The sequence below is a fragment of the Anticarsia gemmatalis genome, chromosome 9 (genome assembly GCF_050436995.1).
Source record: "Anticarsia gemmatalis isolate Benzon Research Colony breed Stoneville strain chromosome 9, ilAntGemm2 primary, whole genome shotgun sequence".
Classification (NCBI taxonomy): Eukaryota; Metazoa; Arthropoda; class Insecta; order Lepidoptera; family Erebidae; genus Anticarsia; species Anticarsia gemmatalis.
In genome coordinates this window covers 9,158,965-9,176,221 of record NC_134753.1, presented here as the reverse complement: position 1 = coordinate 9,176,221, position 17,257 = coordinate 9,158,965, and the positions used below count along the sequence as shown (strand labels likewise).

The 17,257-nt window shown below is 38.1% G+C and overlaps 2 protein-coding genes across 3 annotated transcripts; one reads left to right on the top strand and one right to left on the bottom strand.

Annotated features, from left to right (window-relative positions):
- Positions 1–11: 11 nt before the first annotated feature.
- On the bottom strand, positions 12–3,941 carry U2af38 (U2 small nuclear riboprotein auxiliary factor 38). The gene is made up of 5 exons (XM_076118796.1): positions 3,665–3,941; positions 3,254–3,408; positions 2,718–2,875; positions 2,181–2,380; positions 12–1,206 (listed from the first exon to the last, which is right to left on the bottom strand). The coding sequence occupies exons 1-5, from the start codon at positions 3,706–3,708 to the stop codon at positions 1,080–1,082; spliced, it is 684 nt and encodes a 227-aa protein (XP_075974911.1). The 5' UTR covers positions 3,709–3,941; the 3' UTR covers positions 12–1,079.
- A 411-nt stretch (positions 3,942–4,352) lies between these two features.
- On the top strand, positions 4,353–16,873 carry LOC142975746 (multidrug resistance-associated protein 1-like). Of its 2 annotated transcripts, none has more exons than XM_076118784.1 (25): positions 4,353–4,501; positions 5,030–5,335; positions 6,753–7,016; positions 7,118–7,311; positions 7,815–7,991; positions 8,171–8,425; positions 8,671–8,908; positions 9,103–9,240; positions 9,310–9,456; positions 9,533–9,617; positions 9,732–9,929; positions 10,019–10,329; positions 10,410–10,623; positions 10,906–11,022; positions 11,121–11,236; positions 11,517–11,660; positions 12,321–12,396; positions 12,705–12,925; positions 13,188–13,405; positions 13,485–13,683; positions 13,766–13,864; positions 13,947–14,152; positions 14,228–14,442; positions 14,515–14,681; positions 16,555–16,873. In XM_076118784.1, the coding sequence occupies exons 1-25, from the start codon at positions 4,472–4,474 to the stop codon at positions 16,747–16,749; spliced, it is 4,530 nt and encodes a 1,509-aa protein (XP_075974899.1). In that variant the 5' UTR covers positions 4,353–4,471; the 3' UTR covers positions 16,750–16,873. The 2 variants fall into 2 exon arrangements, with proteins under 2 accessions (XP_075974899.1, XP_075974898.1); XM_076118783.1 differs by having other exon boundaries at positions 10,906–11,034.
- Positions 16,874–17,257: the final 384 nt, after the last annotated feature.

Here is a 17,257-nt window from a genome sequence, read left to right as displayed (position 1 = left end):
GTATTAAAAAATTTAAATCTTATAGTGATTTTATTCATCGTCCACATTTTCTTACAAATATACTGTTCAAGATAGGTACTGCAATACCTAACAGTATAGTCCTAAAGGAATATTATGATAGTATTAAAATGCTAGACATATTTCAGAAAATATATCTACTGAAATAACTAAAAATATATTCTTCAATAATAAAAATTCAGACTAACTGTATGTTACTGCAGTATTTACAATATTATTATTACACCATGAAGTCGCCAAACTACGTCAATGCATGCTTACGATACAAAACTATCCATTCAATTTGTTTAAGACATTTTACAAAGTTACTGTTTCTTATTTCATAAAATGGTTTCAGTGCGTACATACACGCTCGCAATTATAACTATCCCCGACCTGGACATTTAACCCTTTCATTGTTGTATCAAACTACACTTCTCAATTTGAACGTGGTTATATTAGATTAGAATATACCTAGTACGTTCAACAAATAGTTAAGGTACTGACCAGAGTTACGAGGCATCGTGTTACGTGTTACACGACGAGCATACGTGAGGTCAGCACGGGACATAAGGCGCTCGCAGCGAGCGAAACACCTCGTTCCCCGTACAGAGTGCTTGTCGTGTAACACATGCCATGACATTACGTAACGTCGTAACACCGGACGGTACTAACCTCGAGGAGAATGTAGCCGGGTCGCAGCTCACTCGCAACACTCCACAAGTTCTCACTACACGTTCACACAGACTACAAAGGTAATGTGACGCAGAACTACACTCAAATATTACATTACTTCTTAATCATTTTGCGCCGCCGAAACTTTTCGTTCGCAACACTAGTCGCAAACTAGTCGCCCTCAATATCAAACGTAGTTTATAAGGTAACCCGCTTAAAATATTAAAAGCTCTATGAAGATCGACGCTAGAGTCGGGTTCACAGTCGACTACCGTTGTTAATATGATGGTACACGTCGCATTGTTATTGCACGTCGTCGATCGCCTTTACTTGTACTTGGAGGAGTGGTCGGAGTGATCGGCGTGCAGGTCGCGGGCGGCGGGCGCGGGCCGCGGCGCGGCGCGCGGTCAGTAGCGGCCGGAGCGCGAGTTGCGCGGCGGCTCGCGGCGGCGCTCGCGCGACCGGGAGCGGCGGCGCCGGTCTCGCGACCTGCTGCGCGACCGCCGGGAGCCCTTGCGCCGGGAGTACAAGTATCTGCGAATGAACAGGACCACGTTAACGTACCACACTCTAGCTGAAACTGTTCATCCCCTGAGGAGGATTGGATGATGGGTATGGAATGGGTAATGGGTATTACCCGTAGATTCTTTTGGCTTCCATATTCACGCAAATACCAAAGTGAATGATTACAGAAGAAACTTTCCGAACATATAAGTACTAAATAGCTCTGTATATTACCTGACAAACAAATTGTTGGGGATACTGCAGCAACATAAGAACTGAAAAAAACCTTACTAATTTCAAGATTGAAAGTGCTGCTATCGCACTCCATGGCTACATCTGTTTTGTCTTATGATCTGTATCCTGAACGTACTGTATAATAACGGTAAGATGTTTCCAACAAAAGATTAATCTTCATCTAACTTTCACAGCTCACTAAAGACCCATATTTGCATAAACTTACAGAACTTTATTCAACAAAGCTATTAAATATCTGATCAAGACAATGACGATAAATAGTTAATCAGTTTCATTGATTAAATGAGATCAAATTTAGTGTCTCTTTGAGACTAAGTATTAAAGTAATACTAAAGATGAAAGACACAAGGTTCCTAGATAAAGCTATGTTGTATTGTCTTCAGAAAGCTGGTCTATAAAATGCTAATAATATTGCATGCACAAAAGCTGTTACTCTATCTACTAAATAGAGATTTATAGATTGTACACTGATCATCTCGCCCTTAAGTTTAGTTAACTCATACTTTTGCACAAATAGTTTCATGTTTCACGTTCATCTCGACATGAACAGCGAGAGTTGCTATAGTAACGATTTTATATGCCTTACTTTCAGACATCAAGGTTTATAACAAAAATCAAGAGGCACATCAATCTATTTTACAACAAAAAGCTCATTTTCCCTTGTTTTTAATATAGTACTAATAGGAAGAAAGACACTAATGATAAGCTATTGAAAATGGTTATTAAATTATTTGCTACTTTTTCCTTACCTTCTCAGTTCTCTGGAAATAGGTTTAAGATGCATGAAGTTGCAGAAACCACTGCGCGTGCACTCGCCCATCTCGTACTGACGGCAGCAGGCCTCACGAAAATCCGTCACAGGAGACAACTCAGCATATACAGGCCGACCACCAAACCAACGGTTGTTCAAATCATTCACTGCCTTTTCTGCATCCTCTTCCCGACGAAACTGCAATTGAAAACAAAACTCATTTGAAAAATAGGACAATAATATTCTGTATAAACAATGCATAGCCAGATGAAGGCCTATCAATAGTGTGAATTATGCTGTACATGAAAAGGATATATTATTTAGTCAGTTAAACTACAAACTTGAAGCATTGTTTAAGTCAAGTCAAAAGTACACAATAACTAAAATGTTAGACAAAACTGGACCAAATAATTTATATTTATGCATTTTATTTACAAAAACACTATTTAGATTATTTTCTTACCCATTATTATGTATTTTTAAGGAGAGACTTTGACCAACAATGGAACAGTTCAATTATTTAAAGAATACATACCTTTATATAAACATTTCCAACTAGGTGGTCACCGAGGTTGTCACATACGTTCATCTCTTCAATCTCACCATATTTATCTTCACATTCCACAAAGACATCTTCAAAGAAGTTATCATAGTGCTCCTGCATCTCCTCATCAGACACATTGGCTACAACCACTGGAAGCAACATTTTATGAGGTTAAAAGATCTACTGAGGTCTGAGCATTATCCCCTGCCAGTTTGTAGTGGAACTTTTCTGCCTGAGAGTTATGTGACCAGGGTTTACAATCAGGACTGCAATATGCATTACTGCCTGTTATCTATTATATGTTTGGCAGAAACTGATGAATAACTATGCAGTTTATGCTTTGGGTATTGGGCCCTCAATACCCAGGCCCATGTATGAGAGATTCAAAGAATAATAAACAATAACTGTAACAATAATAAATAAACAATAACTGTTTCTTAAACTCCCTGCATTAACAAATTTGACTGCAGGAGAAATAGTTAACATGAATAAGATTTTTGATGAATGTAGTGTGTACAAATACTTACAATGGCTGCCATCAGCAGATTTTGCTGAATTCTGAGGGTTCACATACAGATTTTGTAACAGCACTGTTTGAGAAAACGTTGGTTTATTGTGAATACGGGAGCAACGGTCCCCATGTCGACATGCTCCAATTTTAAAGTAAAATGAACAATTTACTCTGAAACGAAAATAGGAGTATTAATGAATTATACAAAAGATCAGATTGCTTAACTATTATTACAAAAACTGATACTAATAACGGAAAGTGTTCTATAATATACGATAACGAAATAATATCAGCAATAATCGTGAAAGAAAGCAATTAAAATCTAACCTCTCATGGGAAAGTAATATTGACACAAAATGATGAATAAACCTTTAATTAGCTAAGAATGTGTAAATTATTGAATTAAAATAATATTGAGTGAACTTACTTGTCCTTTTCTGTACCAAAAATAGCAGCTAAATACTCTGCCATTCTAAACACCGACTAACACGGCCCTATGTCCGTGCCTTTATCTACAACAAATCTACACCTTTCGGTAACAATATCTGTAGAAGAAATCGTATATCTTCTGTATTTAAAAGATATATACCATTTATGTACTAAATATTATAGTATTTGGTACAAAAAATAACTGTTTTAATAATCATCACATCTAACAAGCCAGGAAAAATCCAACCAAGCCATCGTTGACAATGACCGAATGATTGAATGAACGAAACTAATAACACCAGCGCACTGCGCTTGGAGTGACGCGTAACCGTTTAGTAATCGACTAAATTGATAAAGTGTGAGATTTGTCCCAAAATAGTGGTGAAGCCTACTGCTTAATTCCAGGCAAAGCAAACCGCAAAGAAAATATTGTAATAAAAATTAGAAAAGTCTTATCTTATGAACAGCATTTTACCTTACTAAAGACCTTTTGAGAACAAGGCCTCATGGTGGTTAGTCATATTATTGTACTACATATTAAAATATTTTATTCCTGGTTTGTAAGCCATAATAACCACTTAGATGTTTAATAGTTTATATAATAATTTTTATTTTTGGGTCGCGCAAATTATATTCTATCTGTTTTAGTTAACTACGAACGCATACAAACCTAACAAGCAAGTTAGTTGCCAAGTTATAGCCATAAACTCAAAACTTTTTAGCCGGGCAGTTTGTACCTATATGTGCGGCAAATTTAAAAACACATTTTTACAACTTTGAGAAATAGTTATGAAAAAATAATTAGATGGACAGCTTTTGTGGATCTATTTTTTGGGTAAGCAGGAGTTAACTGCAATTATGTTTGAGATGCATGTATATTTAATTTAGATAGTTGTGTGTGCTAATAATTCATATCTATAAAGTTGGACTATTATATTACTTGTAATCTAATATTAACTTTTAATTTAGATAATACTTACGTCCGCACTGATATATTTTATTAATCTGTGTAACTGTGTAATGTGTAGAGTTTATTTATTCAACCTATATAAAAATAATCGTAACGTATAATAACGTAGGAAATATTTAATAACATTGTGTAACTCTCGGTTTTATGTTTACTTCCTTGTGTTAATTTGTGTAGATGTGATTTTATTAGATGAGGGCAATGTAAGTCTAAACTACTACCGGATAAATCGGTGTACCTTATAAATGATCAGACACCAAATATAATCTAGATTTTTTTAGATGAAAAGATTGTAGAATTACTTTAACTGGCCTTGAGATTGCTTGTGTAAATACATATAACTGTTTTTGTCGAGTTTAGTTTCAACGCATTATATTCGGTATGTCCACATTTTAGAACAGCAGCCTAACTTGGTACACAGACAATCCAGATTTCACACCATGCTTCCAAAAAACTGTCCTTGTGTGGATCCCGTGTTTGTATCTATGGCTGGCAGCGTTCATCGAAGTGTACCAGATGATGAAGAGCAAAGAGGCCAACATACCATGGAACAAATTAAATATCAGCAAGTTATTTGTAACATTGATGTTAATTTTACTACACATCATCGACATCGGTCAAGTAATTCATGTATCATCGAGAGAAAACGACAAAGTGTTTGATGCGGATTATTACGATCCTGTTGCAAAACTTCTAACTTTTGTAAGTAATAACATTATTTTAAAATCTTGATATTTTACAACTCTAAACATTTTTGAGTCCGTAATAGCAGTGCTTGAAAGCCGAGTCCTATAAGTATTTTTTTCTCTCACGAAACCGACGTAGAGGAAGACCATGAATGGTATAGTATGATGAAACCTTGTGCGACTGAAAGGCTTTTAAAACAGTTTTTGAAGGTGTGCCACGCTCCCTAGGTTTGGGGATAGGAAATTTGGACTCAGCGATGTACCCCTACCGGCTACCCCTTTCTCGTTGGGTCAGGAGCTCCCTTAACTGCAGTCGGACAGGATGTTTATTATTATTGCGATTGAAGTTTACATCATTAGGACTTATTAGAGTTCTAGTTACGATTTGAGTAGTACTAAAGAACCATGCATGCATAAAAAAGTCGCAGAAAAAACTGTTCCAATGAGTTACTCGATTCGCTGCTCTGTAATGATTTGAGGGGCAAAGTTTGTGTCCATTTAAAATCGATACTTTAGAAATCATTTAAATTGAAAAATAGATATTCTGATTGCTTTAATCTTATTATCATTAGAACGTTCTAGTTTAGACTCCAAAGTCTAAATTTTTGTGATGTTAGTTATTATAAATTTTCATAATTCGTCATACTAATCTGTTGAAGATATTTGGATAGATTTCCATCTCCCTATTTTTACTTAGTCCTTAGTAGTAAGTGTCGATCTCATTCTCATTCCATGAGGAGACCCTTGCCCAGCAAAAGGGCAGAAGTGGATTATTTCATAGCTATACGATCGTAAAATTAAAAAAATATGTAATCATTACCAACCTATTAAGTAGTTCGAATGTGTAAAATGTATTAATGGATGTTACTCAATTGTGGCTTAGTTATAAATACGGTATCGCGATAATCGGCTTTGTTATCTACTCTATCGTATTTATTTTGATGCCTCAATATCTAGTCTGTTATGACTAAAGCGATAAAGATAAATTAACACTTTCTCGGAAGCCGCTTATTTTCTTCCAATGAATACCTAAAATATAAAGGGAACGGCCAGTTTCATTGAACGACCAACTGTGCAGGACTTTGTTTATAGTGGCCAACAACCAATTGTGTGCACAGTACATAGGTAGGGTCCTTACTTTCATTGTCTACAGGACAGCTAACTTTTTGGACGGTCGCAACCACTACCGACCGCGTCACAGAAGCAGTAAAATATAACCATGAACATAATTACACCCAGTAGAACTGTAAAAATTAGTTAAAAACATTTCTGCTTCCACAACTCACGAAAATGTAGTACTAATCTATTTTTTTTTTGTCTTGTCTTCATGTTAAGGTTTTGTAAATAAGCAGAAATTAAATCTTGTTCCTTTTTTTTTAAGCCGAATCAAACAAAGAGCTACTGACATCAAAGATACATATACATATTTGCAGGTGCTGTCGGCAACATTATTATGCTACAACAAAAAGTATGGCTTGAGGACCTCTGGAGTACTCTTCATGTTCTGGCTTCTCCTTATCTTGGCCGGCTTGCCTCAACTCAGGACTGAGATGATGAATTACAACACCGTCGACGACGTGAATGTCCGATATAATTTTGCTAGTTATATCGTGTACTATTCTCTAATTATATTAATGTTTATTTTAAATTGTTTCGCTGATTTACCACCTAGAGATACACCCTACGTTTATGATCAGGTATAGATTTTTTATAAAATGTCTTATGTTGTTATTCGCTTATGAGTATCTATAGAATAATTACCCCATGTCCTCGTGTCTCACTGTCAAGTTATCAACAGAGACAAAGTCCTGAGAACTCATCAGGCGTGCCCAGTCGGCTCACGTTCAGTTGGTTCGACCCGATTGCTATAACAGGCTACCGGAGAACTCTAACTGAAGACGACATATGGTGTCTGAACCCTCAACATGTTTCAAAAGAAGCCGTGGCAAGATTCGAAAAATTCTGGAACAGAGCATTGAGAAAACGAGACTCGTAAGTATCAAAAATAAATTCTAAGACAACTTTTCTTGACGCATTCACTTCGATAATTTATTACTTATCGAATCGTGTGCGAATTTTATGGGTTTAACCACCAAAAATCTTATCAGCACAGGATAAGACACTTACTTACATAATATTGCAGGATAAAGCCAAAATAAATAGGTCTTGATGTATATTATGTCGTCAATGGAAAATCCGAGCATGTGTAAAAAAACGAATGTGATGATTACTACTGATACTATTTGTTGACTATGAGTAATAGGCCACGGGGCTGTACCAAAATAAACGCGTTTACTCAACTAATTCTTACTCATTAGTAATTCGCTTGAGATAAGTAAACGTATCATTATAATAATATCTCATTTCTGGAGCTCAAAGTCGAGTATGCTGAGCAACAAAAGCAGAACAACCTTGGTTTTATTGCTTAGATTTGCAAGGGACTTGGATGATCAATGTTCTCTTCATGATATATCTTTCTAATATCTTGGTTACAGAAAGACCAATGCCGCAGAAGGCTCAGAAAGTTCTTCTCTTATGAACAAAAAAACAGAAAAGAAACCAATATCTATTCTACCAGTAGTCTGTATGGCTTTCGGCGCACAATTCGTAGTAGGAATGTTCATAAGGCTTGTCGCCGACGTCCTTACGTTTGCATCACCAGAGCTATTAAAGTAAGTTATTAATGTCTCCTTGGCTTTTGCTAACACAGAGTACTTCATAATAATATACTGTTGCTAAGCTCACTGACTGCATGATAATCATATTGTTATACCTAATTAATGCTCACCATTTCTCGTACACATTTTCCTTATTCTTACTTATACTCTAGACATATGTTTTAACATTCCAGATTACTCATAGGATTTGTTGAAGGCAATGAGCCTGTTTGGAGAGGCTATCTTTATGCTGTAGCTATGTTTGTATGTGCTACCATTCAAACTGTATTACTTGGACAGACTTTTTTGAAGACATGTGGTGTTAGCATCAAAATAAAAAGTGCATTAAATAGCATGGTGTACAGGAAAGCTCTTAGCTTGTCTAATGAAGCCAGAAAGAAGAATACCGTCGGAGAAATCGTTAACTTGATGTCAACTGATGTGGACAGGTAAACGATAAACTTGATGTCAAAGGACGTAGAGAGGTTAAAATATCGGCGTCTAAATGTTTGTACAATGATGTACGTGAGTGCGGGGAATCCCACATCGCAAAAACGTCGTTCATTACGAAGTTTTTTGCAGATGTTTTTCTATTTCCAGAAATACTTTTCTGTATTAGTTTGATGATTTTGACACGTTATTACCTGTTACTATGTTACGGTTTTACTAAACTATGATTTATGTTTTATTTCAGATTTAGCGATTTAACCTTCATTAATCTGATTTGGTCTGCACCTTTACAAATATCACTAGCGTTATATTTTTTGTGGGGCGTCCTCGGTCCCTCCGTGTTAGCCGGTCTAGCGGTGATCGTCGTACTTATGCCCTTCAATGGAATGTTTGCTCGTAAGCAACAAACACTTTTCGCCAAACTAATGAAGTATAAAGATGAAAGAATAAAACTTATGAACGAAATTCTTAACGGCATTAAGGTAATTATAGAAAATGACAAAAAAGGCAGACCTACTTACATGATAAAATTATTATATCACACAATTTTGTGGGAAAACCTTTATCCAAAGACACCTTCAAAAATATTAGTTGTTCGAGAAAAAATCGACTTCTCAAGACGATTAGGCAGTTGCACTCTGAAGAGTGAAGTTAAATTTTAGGTATTGTTTGGCAGGTACTTAAAATGTATGGATGGGAGCCCAGCTTTCAAGACCACGTACTTAAAATAAGGAACAAAGAAATGCAAGAACTGAAGAAAATGGCCTATTATAATTCAGCATCATCTTTTATTTGGTTTTCTACCCCTTTATTGGTACGTCTTTAAAATGATAATCCGAACGCTCCCTTTACTTTTCGAAAGCTCATAAGTATTTGTTTCCAGGTATCAATGATGTCCTTCGCATGTTTCGTGTTGGTAAACGATAAAGAAGTCCTCGATTCTCAAAGAGTATTCGTAGCATTGTCTCTTTTTAATATCCTTCGGTTTCCAATGTCAATGTTGCCTCATGTTTTGTCGAACGTGGTACAGGTTAGTAACTTGCTTATTAGGATTTGTTAGATTGCCACAATAACTTCAATTACTAACGTGAATATTTATTACACAGACTTACGTCAGTATCAAGAGGTTAAATAAATTCTTAAACTCTGATCAATTGGACTCGTCAGTTATAAACCACAATCCGGATGAATGTAAGTACATGATAAATATGCTGCACTTCTAAGCTGTTAGATGCTGAGACAAGCGCAGACAAGATCACAAAGTACGATCATTAATTAAAGCATACTGAAATGTTGTAATTTCAGCGGATCAGATCGTGGTAGAAGAAGGTACCTTCTCGTGGGAGGATGATGACGCAGAGCCTCTGCTACAGAACATCAACATGCACATTCCTCGCGGCTCGCTCGTCGCCGTCGTCGGCGCTGTCGGCTCCGGGAAGAGCTCGCTGCTCGCCGCGCTGCTCGGAGAAATGAACAAAGTCTCTGGAAGAGTCAATATAAAAGGTAAGTGGTTATTCTACGATGGACATCACAATTGTACTTAAATATGTCCTGCATCAGCAAATGGTAACAAAAAATATTTACCGTTTAAGGTGTTACTTCATACGTCGCGCAGCAGTCGTGGATACAAAACGATACTGTCCAGAATAATGTTCTGTTTGGTAAAACACTTGACAGAAATAAATACAACAAAATCATTAAAGCTTGTGCCCTCAAGCCCGACTTCGACGTGCTACCTGGTGGCGATCAAACAGAAATAGGCGAGAAAGGTATAAATCTGTCTGGCGGTCAGAAGCAGCGCGTGTCTCTGGCGCGCGCGGTGTACTACGACGCCGACAACTACTTCCTGGACGACCCGCTCAGCGCCGTCGACTCGCACGTCGGGAAACACATCTTCGACAAGGTGAGTCCAGTGCCGACGACAACATGGCGACCGACAGACGACCGACAGGTGACCGATATGTACGTGTGTGTCGTGTGCAGGTGATCGGTCCCAGCGGTCTGCTCAAGAACAAGACGCGTGTGTGGGTGACACACAACGTGTCGTACCTGGCGCAGACAGACCTGGTGCTGGTGCTGCGCGAGGGCCACGTGTCCGAGGCCGGCACCTACCAGCAGCTGCTGGAGAAGAAGGGCGTCTTCGCTGAATTCCTACTGCATCACTTAAGCATTGTCGAACAGACCTCTGCGGCTAAGGGTAAAATGTTTGCATTTAATATAAGTTTCTTACACATTGCTTAAAAATCATACCCACAGTCGTACATTTACATTATTCGAGACAAACAAACAACATTCGTTTCTGAGAATAATTGTGTTATTTCCGGTTCGTCACCTTTAAGTATGGTAAACGTTGTTGTCAACCCAACAGTGTAATTTGAACACATTGTTACCATGCGTGAAGGTTACACAATTAGGACAGGAAATAAAAATGATGACAATGAGTTTAAATCGTTGTTTGTTTTCAACTGACAATTGACAGATTTAGAAGATATCAAACAAGATCTGGAGAGCAAACTTGGTCCTGAATTTGAACGTAAGTTACAATGGGCTCGGTCGATATCTTTGGGAGCACGGTCTGAAAACTCCGCTGGCGGTGGTAAGTCCCTAGGTAACCGAATTTTATACTGACTTATTCGGTATAGCTTAACGCTGTGCTTCATTCTTTTATCTTTCTGCTAACTACTATGTTAACAGGCGATCGTGATGAGAAATCAAATAAAGAGCAAATGAAAGATAATGAGGAGGGAAAAGAAAAAAAAGCTAAAGAATTTGATCAACTTATTGAAGCAGAGACAACAGAGACTGGAAGGGTATGATGCTAGTCTATACTGGTTATTAAGTCTGTGTAAATATTGGATTTGATATTTTTATATGTTATAATTAATAGACAAGGAAGTACATTTTTAAAGGTATTTCATTGTGGTTGAGTATTGGAATAATTAATTATTGTGAATCGTTTAATTAACGACACATTTTCTGTCCTTGTACGTGTCCTCCTTACGTCAGAAAAATTTATTTCCAAAGAGGAGAAAAAGTTCTTTGAGAAAAGATTGCTAAGTGTATAATTTTTAAGACTTTATTTTCAAACAGGTAAAATGGGCCGTTTACAAACATTACTTGTCGAACGTGGGTGTTGGAGCATCAGTGGCAACTGCCTTCATATACATACTGTTGAACTCTATGCAAATCGGGACTAACTTTTGGCTCGCGCGTTGGTCCAATGACAACGACATGGTAAGTTCTTAGGTAAAAAATATTGAAACGAAATTATATTAAGATATTTTTTTTTTAATAAGTAAAAATTTTTCCTTAAAATTTACATTCAACCAGGATGTCTGCAGAGAAAATGAAAAATTACTACTGTAAGAAATGCGACGAAAAGCTTAACAACAGTATTGCTCTACTTTTTTAAGCACAGTAGCTAGTTGAAGTAGTTAGATATTGTTATTTTTTCTCGTAAACCGTAGTGTGTCGCACTAAACGTCGCGTGACAGAAGAACCTCAGTCGTCCATGTGTTTTATAGAGCCTTGTAGATAAGGTCATTATAATATAATTATTTCACCTACATACCTACTGTGGTTCTGTTGTCCTTTGGTACCTTAACTGTGTAATGACTGTAATGTAAGGCTTACTTATGCACATATTCGGTTCAGCAAAATTGCCGAACAACAAAACCGGCTTGACTTACCTACTTGTTTTGGGTTGCGCCAATCCGATTAATGCCGAACTGAATATGTGACTGAATATAATGTGTAAAATCATAAAACAAACAAATTAGCGAGCGACAAATTTTAATAGCAAATGCTATACCAATTTTCTTCTATAGACGAGTTGGGTTGAAGGATTGTTTTTGACTGATCGGGATTATAATATAAATGTATTTATGTCGGCAGCTTGTGAATGGAACAGTGGACACAAAGAAACGAGACATGTATCTGGGAGTGTACGGCGGTTTGGGTGCCGGCCAAGGTAAATCTCGATTTATTAAAGTCCGTCGGTCAGTTGTCCAAGGGACGAAACCAGTTTCGGTTTGCTAGTGCCTAAACCTTTAAAGCACCGTCCTGGTAACTGGTTACATTGCTGATATATAATTAATAATAACTATATAATATGTCCGCTGTCTGTTTCATAGTTCCCTTATTGGTTATTACCTCATTCCGATAAATGATAATCATAAAAGATCAAAATTATTAAAAAAGTGAATACCAATCTTAATTCAAAACGCGAACTTACCTAATGTTTAGCTAAAGTATTTACACTATTGTCTGATTTTTCAGCTATAACCGCACTGTTCAGTGACCTCTTACCTTTTTTGGCAAGTTTGAAGGCAGCTAGGATTCTCCACGAGGTGTTATTAAAGAACATACTTCGAGCGCCGTTACAGTTCTTCGAAGTGACTCCTGTCGGTCGCATCGTGTCCAGGTTCTCCACTGATGTAAACGCCGTAGATGTTATCATCCCTTGGCAAATCTCTAGCGCACTCAATGGCATATTTGAGGTAATATTTGACACTAATAATGTTTGTACCTATGTGTCAGTTGTAAATCCCTTCACAAAGTATGGTTTATAATAGTAATTTAAGGTCACCAATGCATATTAACCCACGCCAGTGTGAGTTCTCCATAATGCATTATTTGCTCTCCGTAAAGAAATGATAATATCAACAAATAACCTCTTAGCATATACTTATATACTACCACCTGGTTTTGATGGTGTTTGTTGTAAAATGTATTAAAATGTACCTACTTTTCTTTTCATAGGTGCTAGGAACTATATTTGTTGTCAGTTATTCGACACCAATGTTCTTGGCTGTGATATTTCCTATTGGAATCCTCTACTACGTGATACAAAGGTTTTACGTGCCGACGTCGCGGCAGCTCATGAGAATTAAATCAGTGGCTCGCTCTCCAATATTGTCACATTTTAATGAAAGTGTCTTGGGTGCCACCAGTATTCGTGCTTTTGGAGTTCAAGAACGGTACGTAGACTCATATTGTTGTGGTGTATTTTAATCTAGAGCCACAGATGAAGTACCTAAATGTAGTTTTTCCTTCTAGATTTGCCTCAGATTTTCAAGAGAAGGTGGACCATTTTCAAAAATGTTTTTACCTGAGTGCGGTCGCGGACAGGTGGCTAAGTATTCGACTTAATGTTATTGGCAGCTTCGTACTATTTTTTGCTGCACTGTTTGCAGTCATCGGCCGAGAGAACCTAAGTCCTGGGCTAGCAGGACTATCCATCAGCTACACTTTAGAGGTATGGTTTTATCGCAATTGATCTTTTGTGTTATTTATTATCTTCTGTTAAATATTTTTGTTTTTCATCTCACAACGTTTAGATCACTAAAACATTGACGTGGTTGGTGCAAACAGCAACCGTAATAGAGAACAAAATAGTGTCTGTGGAGCGGATGAAGGAGTACGCCGAGACCGAACAAGTGAGTAGAGCACGTCGGAAGCGAGTGGGTCAAGTGTAGCGTGTATTAACGTGTGTCTGTGTGTTTGTGTGTTTGTGTGCAGGAGGCGGAGTGGACCGTGGGCGCGGGCCCGCGCGCCTCGTGGCCGGAGACGGGCGCCGTGCAGCTGGAAGGGCTGACGCTGGCGTACCGCTCCGGCGCGGAGCCGGTGCTGCGGGACGTGACGTGCACGGTGGCGCCGCGCGACAAGCTCGGCATCGTCGGCCGCACCGGCGCCGGCAAGTCCACGCTCACGCTCGGCCTGTTCAGGTACTGACTAGCCTTACAGCCGTGTACTAGTGCACTGGCACTAGCTCACCGCCGTGTGACGTCACTCGTGTGCAGGATCGTGGAGGCGGTGGGCGGCCGCATCCTCATCGACGGGCTGGACGTCGCCGGCATCGGCCTGCACCAGCTGCGCTCGCGCATCACCATCATCCCGCAGGACCCGGTGCTGTTCTCGGGCACGCTGCGCATGAACCTGGACCCCTTCGAGACGTACTCGGACCAGGACGTGTGGCGCGCGCTCGAGCACGCGCACCTCAAGCCCTTCGTGCAGGGTGAGTGTACTGCACTCGGTACTACATTACACCTGCTCGCCTAGTCGCCTAGTACCTACTTGTTATGTGCAGGGCTGCAGGCGGGGCTGCGCCACGAGGTGTCGGAGGGCGGCGAGAACCTGTCGGTGGGACAGCGACAGCTCGTGTGCCTGGCGCGGGCGCTGCTGCGCAAGACCCCGCTGCTCGTGCTGGACGAGGCCACCGCCGCCGTCGACCTGGAGACTGACGAGCTCATCCAGGTGAGGCTCATACTAGTGGCATATAGCTATGTGTAGCCTAGCCCACTAACTAAACTAGTCCCAAAAATTAAGGGATATAAAAAAAGAATCCAAATTTTTGGGTGATTTTCAACAAGCTGTAACTCCGAGGAAAATGGTCGTACAGAAAAAATAAAAAAAGCAAATTGTAGCTCCAAGTGTCTAGTTTTTAGATATGACCATGAAAATTTTTTGTCATGGCCAGGTCTGGAGAAATCCTACGAAAACTACCAAAAAAAATTTTTTCCAAATTTTTTCCCTCCTAAAAAAAGGTCCACGGGCTTCAAAAAATTTTTCTTGATTCTTTCGTTCTAAAGTTCTTTTACAAAATTTAATCTTCTTTAATTTGCCGTATTCAAAAAGCCTGTACGACGATTTGCCACGGAGTTATCGTCAATCAAAGCAAAAAAGTTATTTTTGACTTTGATATTCAATAACTCCGGAAATAATGATTGTACAGGAAATCAAAGGAGGGTTTTGAAAACTGCACAATATTCCCTATAAGAAAATGTAAACATCTTTGAAGAAAAAATTTTCTTTTGAATTGAAACCTCGGACTGAAAAAAAGACAAAAATTCGCGAAATTAAGGATATTTGGATAACTTGGTATAACTTTGGATAAAATGGATGAACGAAGGATATCGTCGGTAATTTTTCAACCTCAAAGTGTCCCCTAAAATCCTTCAAAAATTCAAAGCGCTGCGATTTTTTTTTCATTGTGCCCCTAAGCTTCAAATTCTTTGTTGTTGCAAAAATCACCATTGTGAGCAATTTTGTGATTTTTATTCATTTTTTTAATTAAAAAATTTTTTCCTCTCTAAAATCTTTATTTTTTCGATTAAAAAGCAAATCGCGTGCCTATGCTCACTCCACGACATCGTCGAGCCCGATTGGCTTATGTGCATGACCATCACGATTGGGGTCGTAGACAGTGGACCAGCGTCTTATGGACTGACGAATCTCGATTTTGACTTCATGGCAGCGATAGACGATCTCTCGTTTTGCAATTTGCTTTTTAATCGAAAAAATAAAGATTTTAGAGAGAAAAAAAAAATTATTACAAAAATGAATAAAAACCACAAAATTGCTCACAATGGTGATTTTTGCAATAACAAAGAATTTGAAGCTTCGGGGCACAATGAAATAAAAATCGCAGCGCTTTGAATTTTTGAAGGATTTTAGGGGACACTTTGAGGTTGAAAAATTACCGACAATATCCTTCGTTCATCCATTTTATCCAAAGTTATACCAAGTTATCCAAATATCCTTAATTTCGCGAATTTTTGTCTTTTTTTCAGTCCGAGGTTTCAATTCAAAAAAATTTTTTTTCTTCAAAGATGTTTACATTTTCTTATAGGGAATATTGTGCAGTTTTCAAAACCCTCCTTTGATTTCCTGTACAATCATTATTTCCGGAGTTATTGAATATCAAAGTCAAAAATAACTTTTTTGCTTTGATTGACGATAACTCCGTGGCAAATCGTCGTACAGGCTTTTTGAATACGGCAAATTAAAGAGGATTAAATTTTCTAAAAGAACTTTAGAACGAAAGAATGAAAAAAAATTTTTTGAAGCCCGTGGACCTTTTTTTAGGAGGGAAAAAATTTGGAAAAAATTTTTTTTGGTAGTTTTCGTAGGATTTCTCCAGACCTGGCCATGACAAAAAATTTTCATGGTCATATCTAAAAACTAGACACTTGGAGCTACAATTTGCTTTTTTTATTTTTTCTATACGACCATTTTCCTCGGAGTTACAGCTTGTTGAAAATCACCCAAAAATTTGGATTCTTTTTTTATATCCCTTAATTTTTGGGACTAGTGTATCTACTTATGTACTAACTGACGACTGTTGCAGAAAACGATCCGCTCCGAGTTCGCGGCGTGCACCGTGCTCACCATCGCGCATCGCCTCAACACCATCATGGACTCCACCAAGGTCATGGTGCTGGACAAGGGCCAGCTTGTCGAGTTCGCGCCGCCAGAACAACTGCTGCAAGACAAAAACTCCATTTTCTACAGTATGGCCAAAGATGCTGGACTAGTAAATTAAATACTATAAATAATTGTGTCAGCTTAGTTGAAAAATAAAACTATATTTACCAGTATTAACATGAACATGTTACAAATCAGGTAAAAACACTTATTTGATGTTAAAACTTACAGTTAAATATATGAACCTAGATATAATTTGTTTTAAGTATTTCATTTATTATGTCTACGTATTTTTCGTGAATTATTTTCCTTTTGATGTGACGTTCCACTACCAGCTAACAGTAGGTATTGTAACCTACTTTTGTTAGATAACAAGTATACGTATCTTGTATTTTCAAATAAGATAAATCGTCTTTATTTTACTGCATCTCTGAGTTATGCAATAGTGTAAGTGTAACTCAGTGTAAGAGTATCCCTCCAGCATTTGTATTCGCATCTATAAATATGCTGCTACCGGTATTAAATTCGCCTCTTCATTGAAGCAGATCATCCACCCCAAAATCAACTAAAAAGACAGTCAATAAAGTAACTGCCAAATAGGCTACTCGTGTCCGAAAAATTTGTAT

Bases quoted from the DNA above. Each gene is read 5' to 3' on its own strand.
- U2af38 (XM_076118796.1), bottom strand. From the start codon at position 3,708: ATGGCAGAGTATTTAGCTGCTATTTTTGGTACAGAAAAGGACAA. The intron at 3,409-3,664 runs GTAAGTTCACTC...TTTTCGTTTCAG, and splicing joins TTTGGTACAGAAAAGGACAA to AGTAAATTGTTCATTTTACT. The intron at 2,876-3,253 runs GTAAGTATTTGT...TGTTGCTTCCAG, and splicing joins ATCTGCTGATGGCAGCCATT to TGGTTGTAGCCAATGTGTCT.
- LOC142975746 (XM_076118783.1), top strand. From the start codon at position 4,472: ATGGACAGCTTTTGTGGATCTATTTTTTGG. The intron at 12,926-13,187 runs GTAATATTTGAC...TTCTTTTCATAG, and splicing joins CACTCAATGGCATATTTGAG to GTGCTAGGAACTATATTTGT. The intron at 14,443-14,514 runs GTGAGTGTACTG...TGTTATGTGCAG, and splicing joins CCTCAAGCCCTTCGTGCAGG to GGCTGCAGGCGGGGCTGCGC.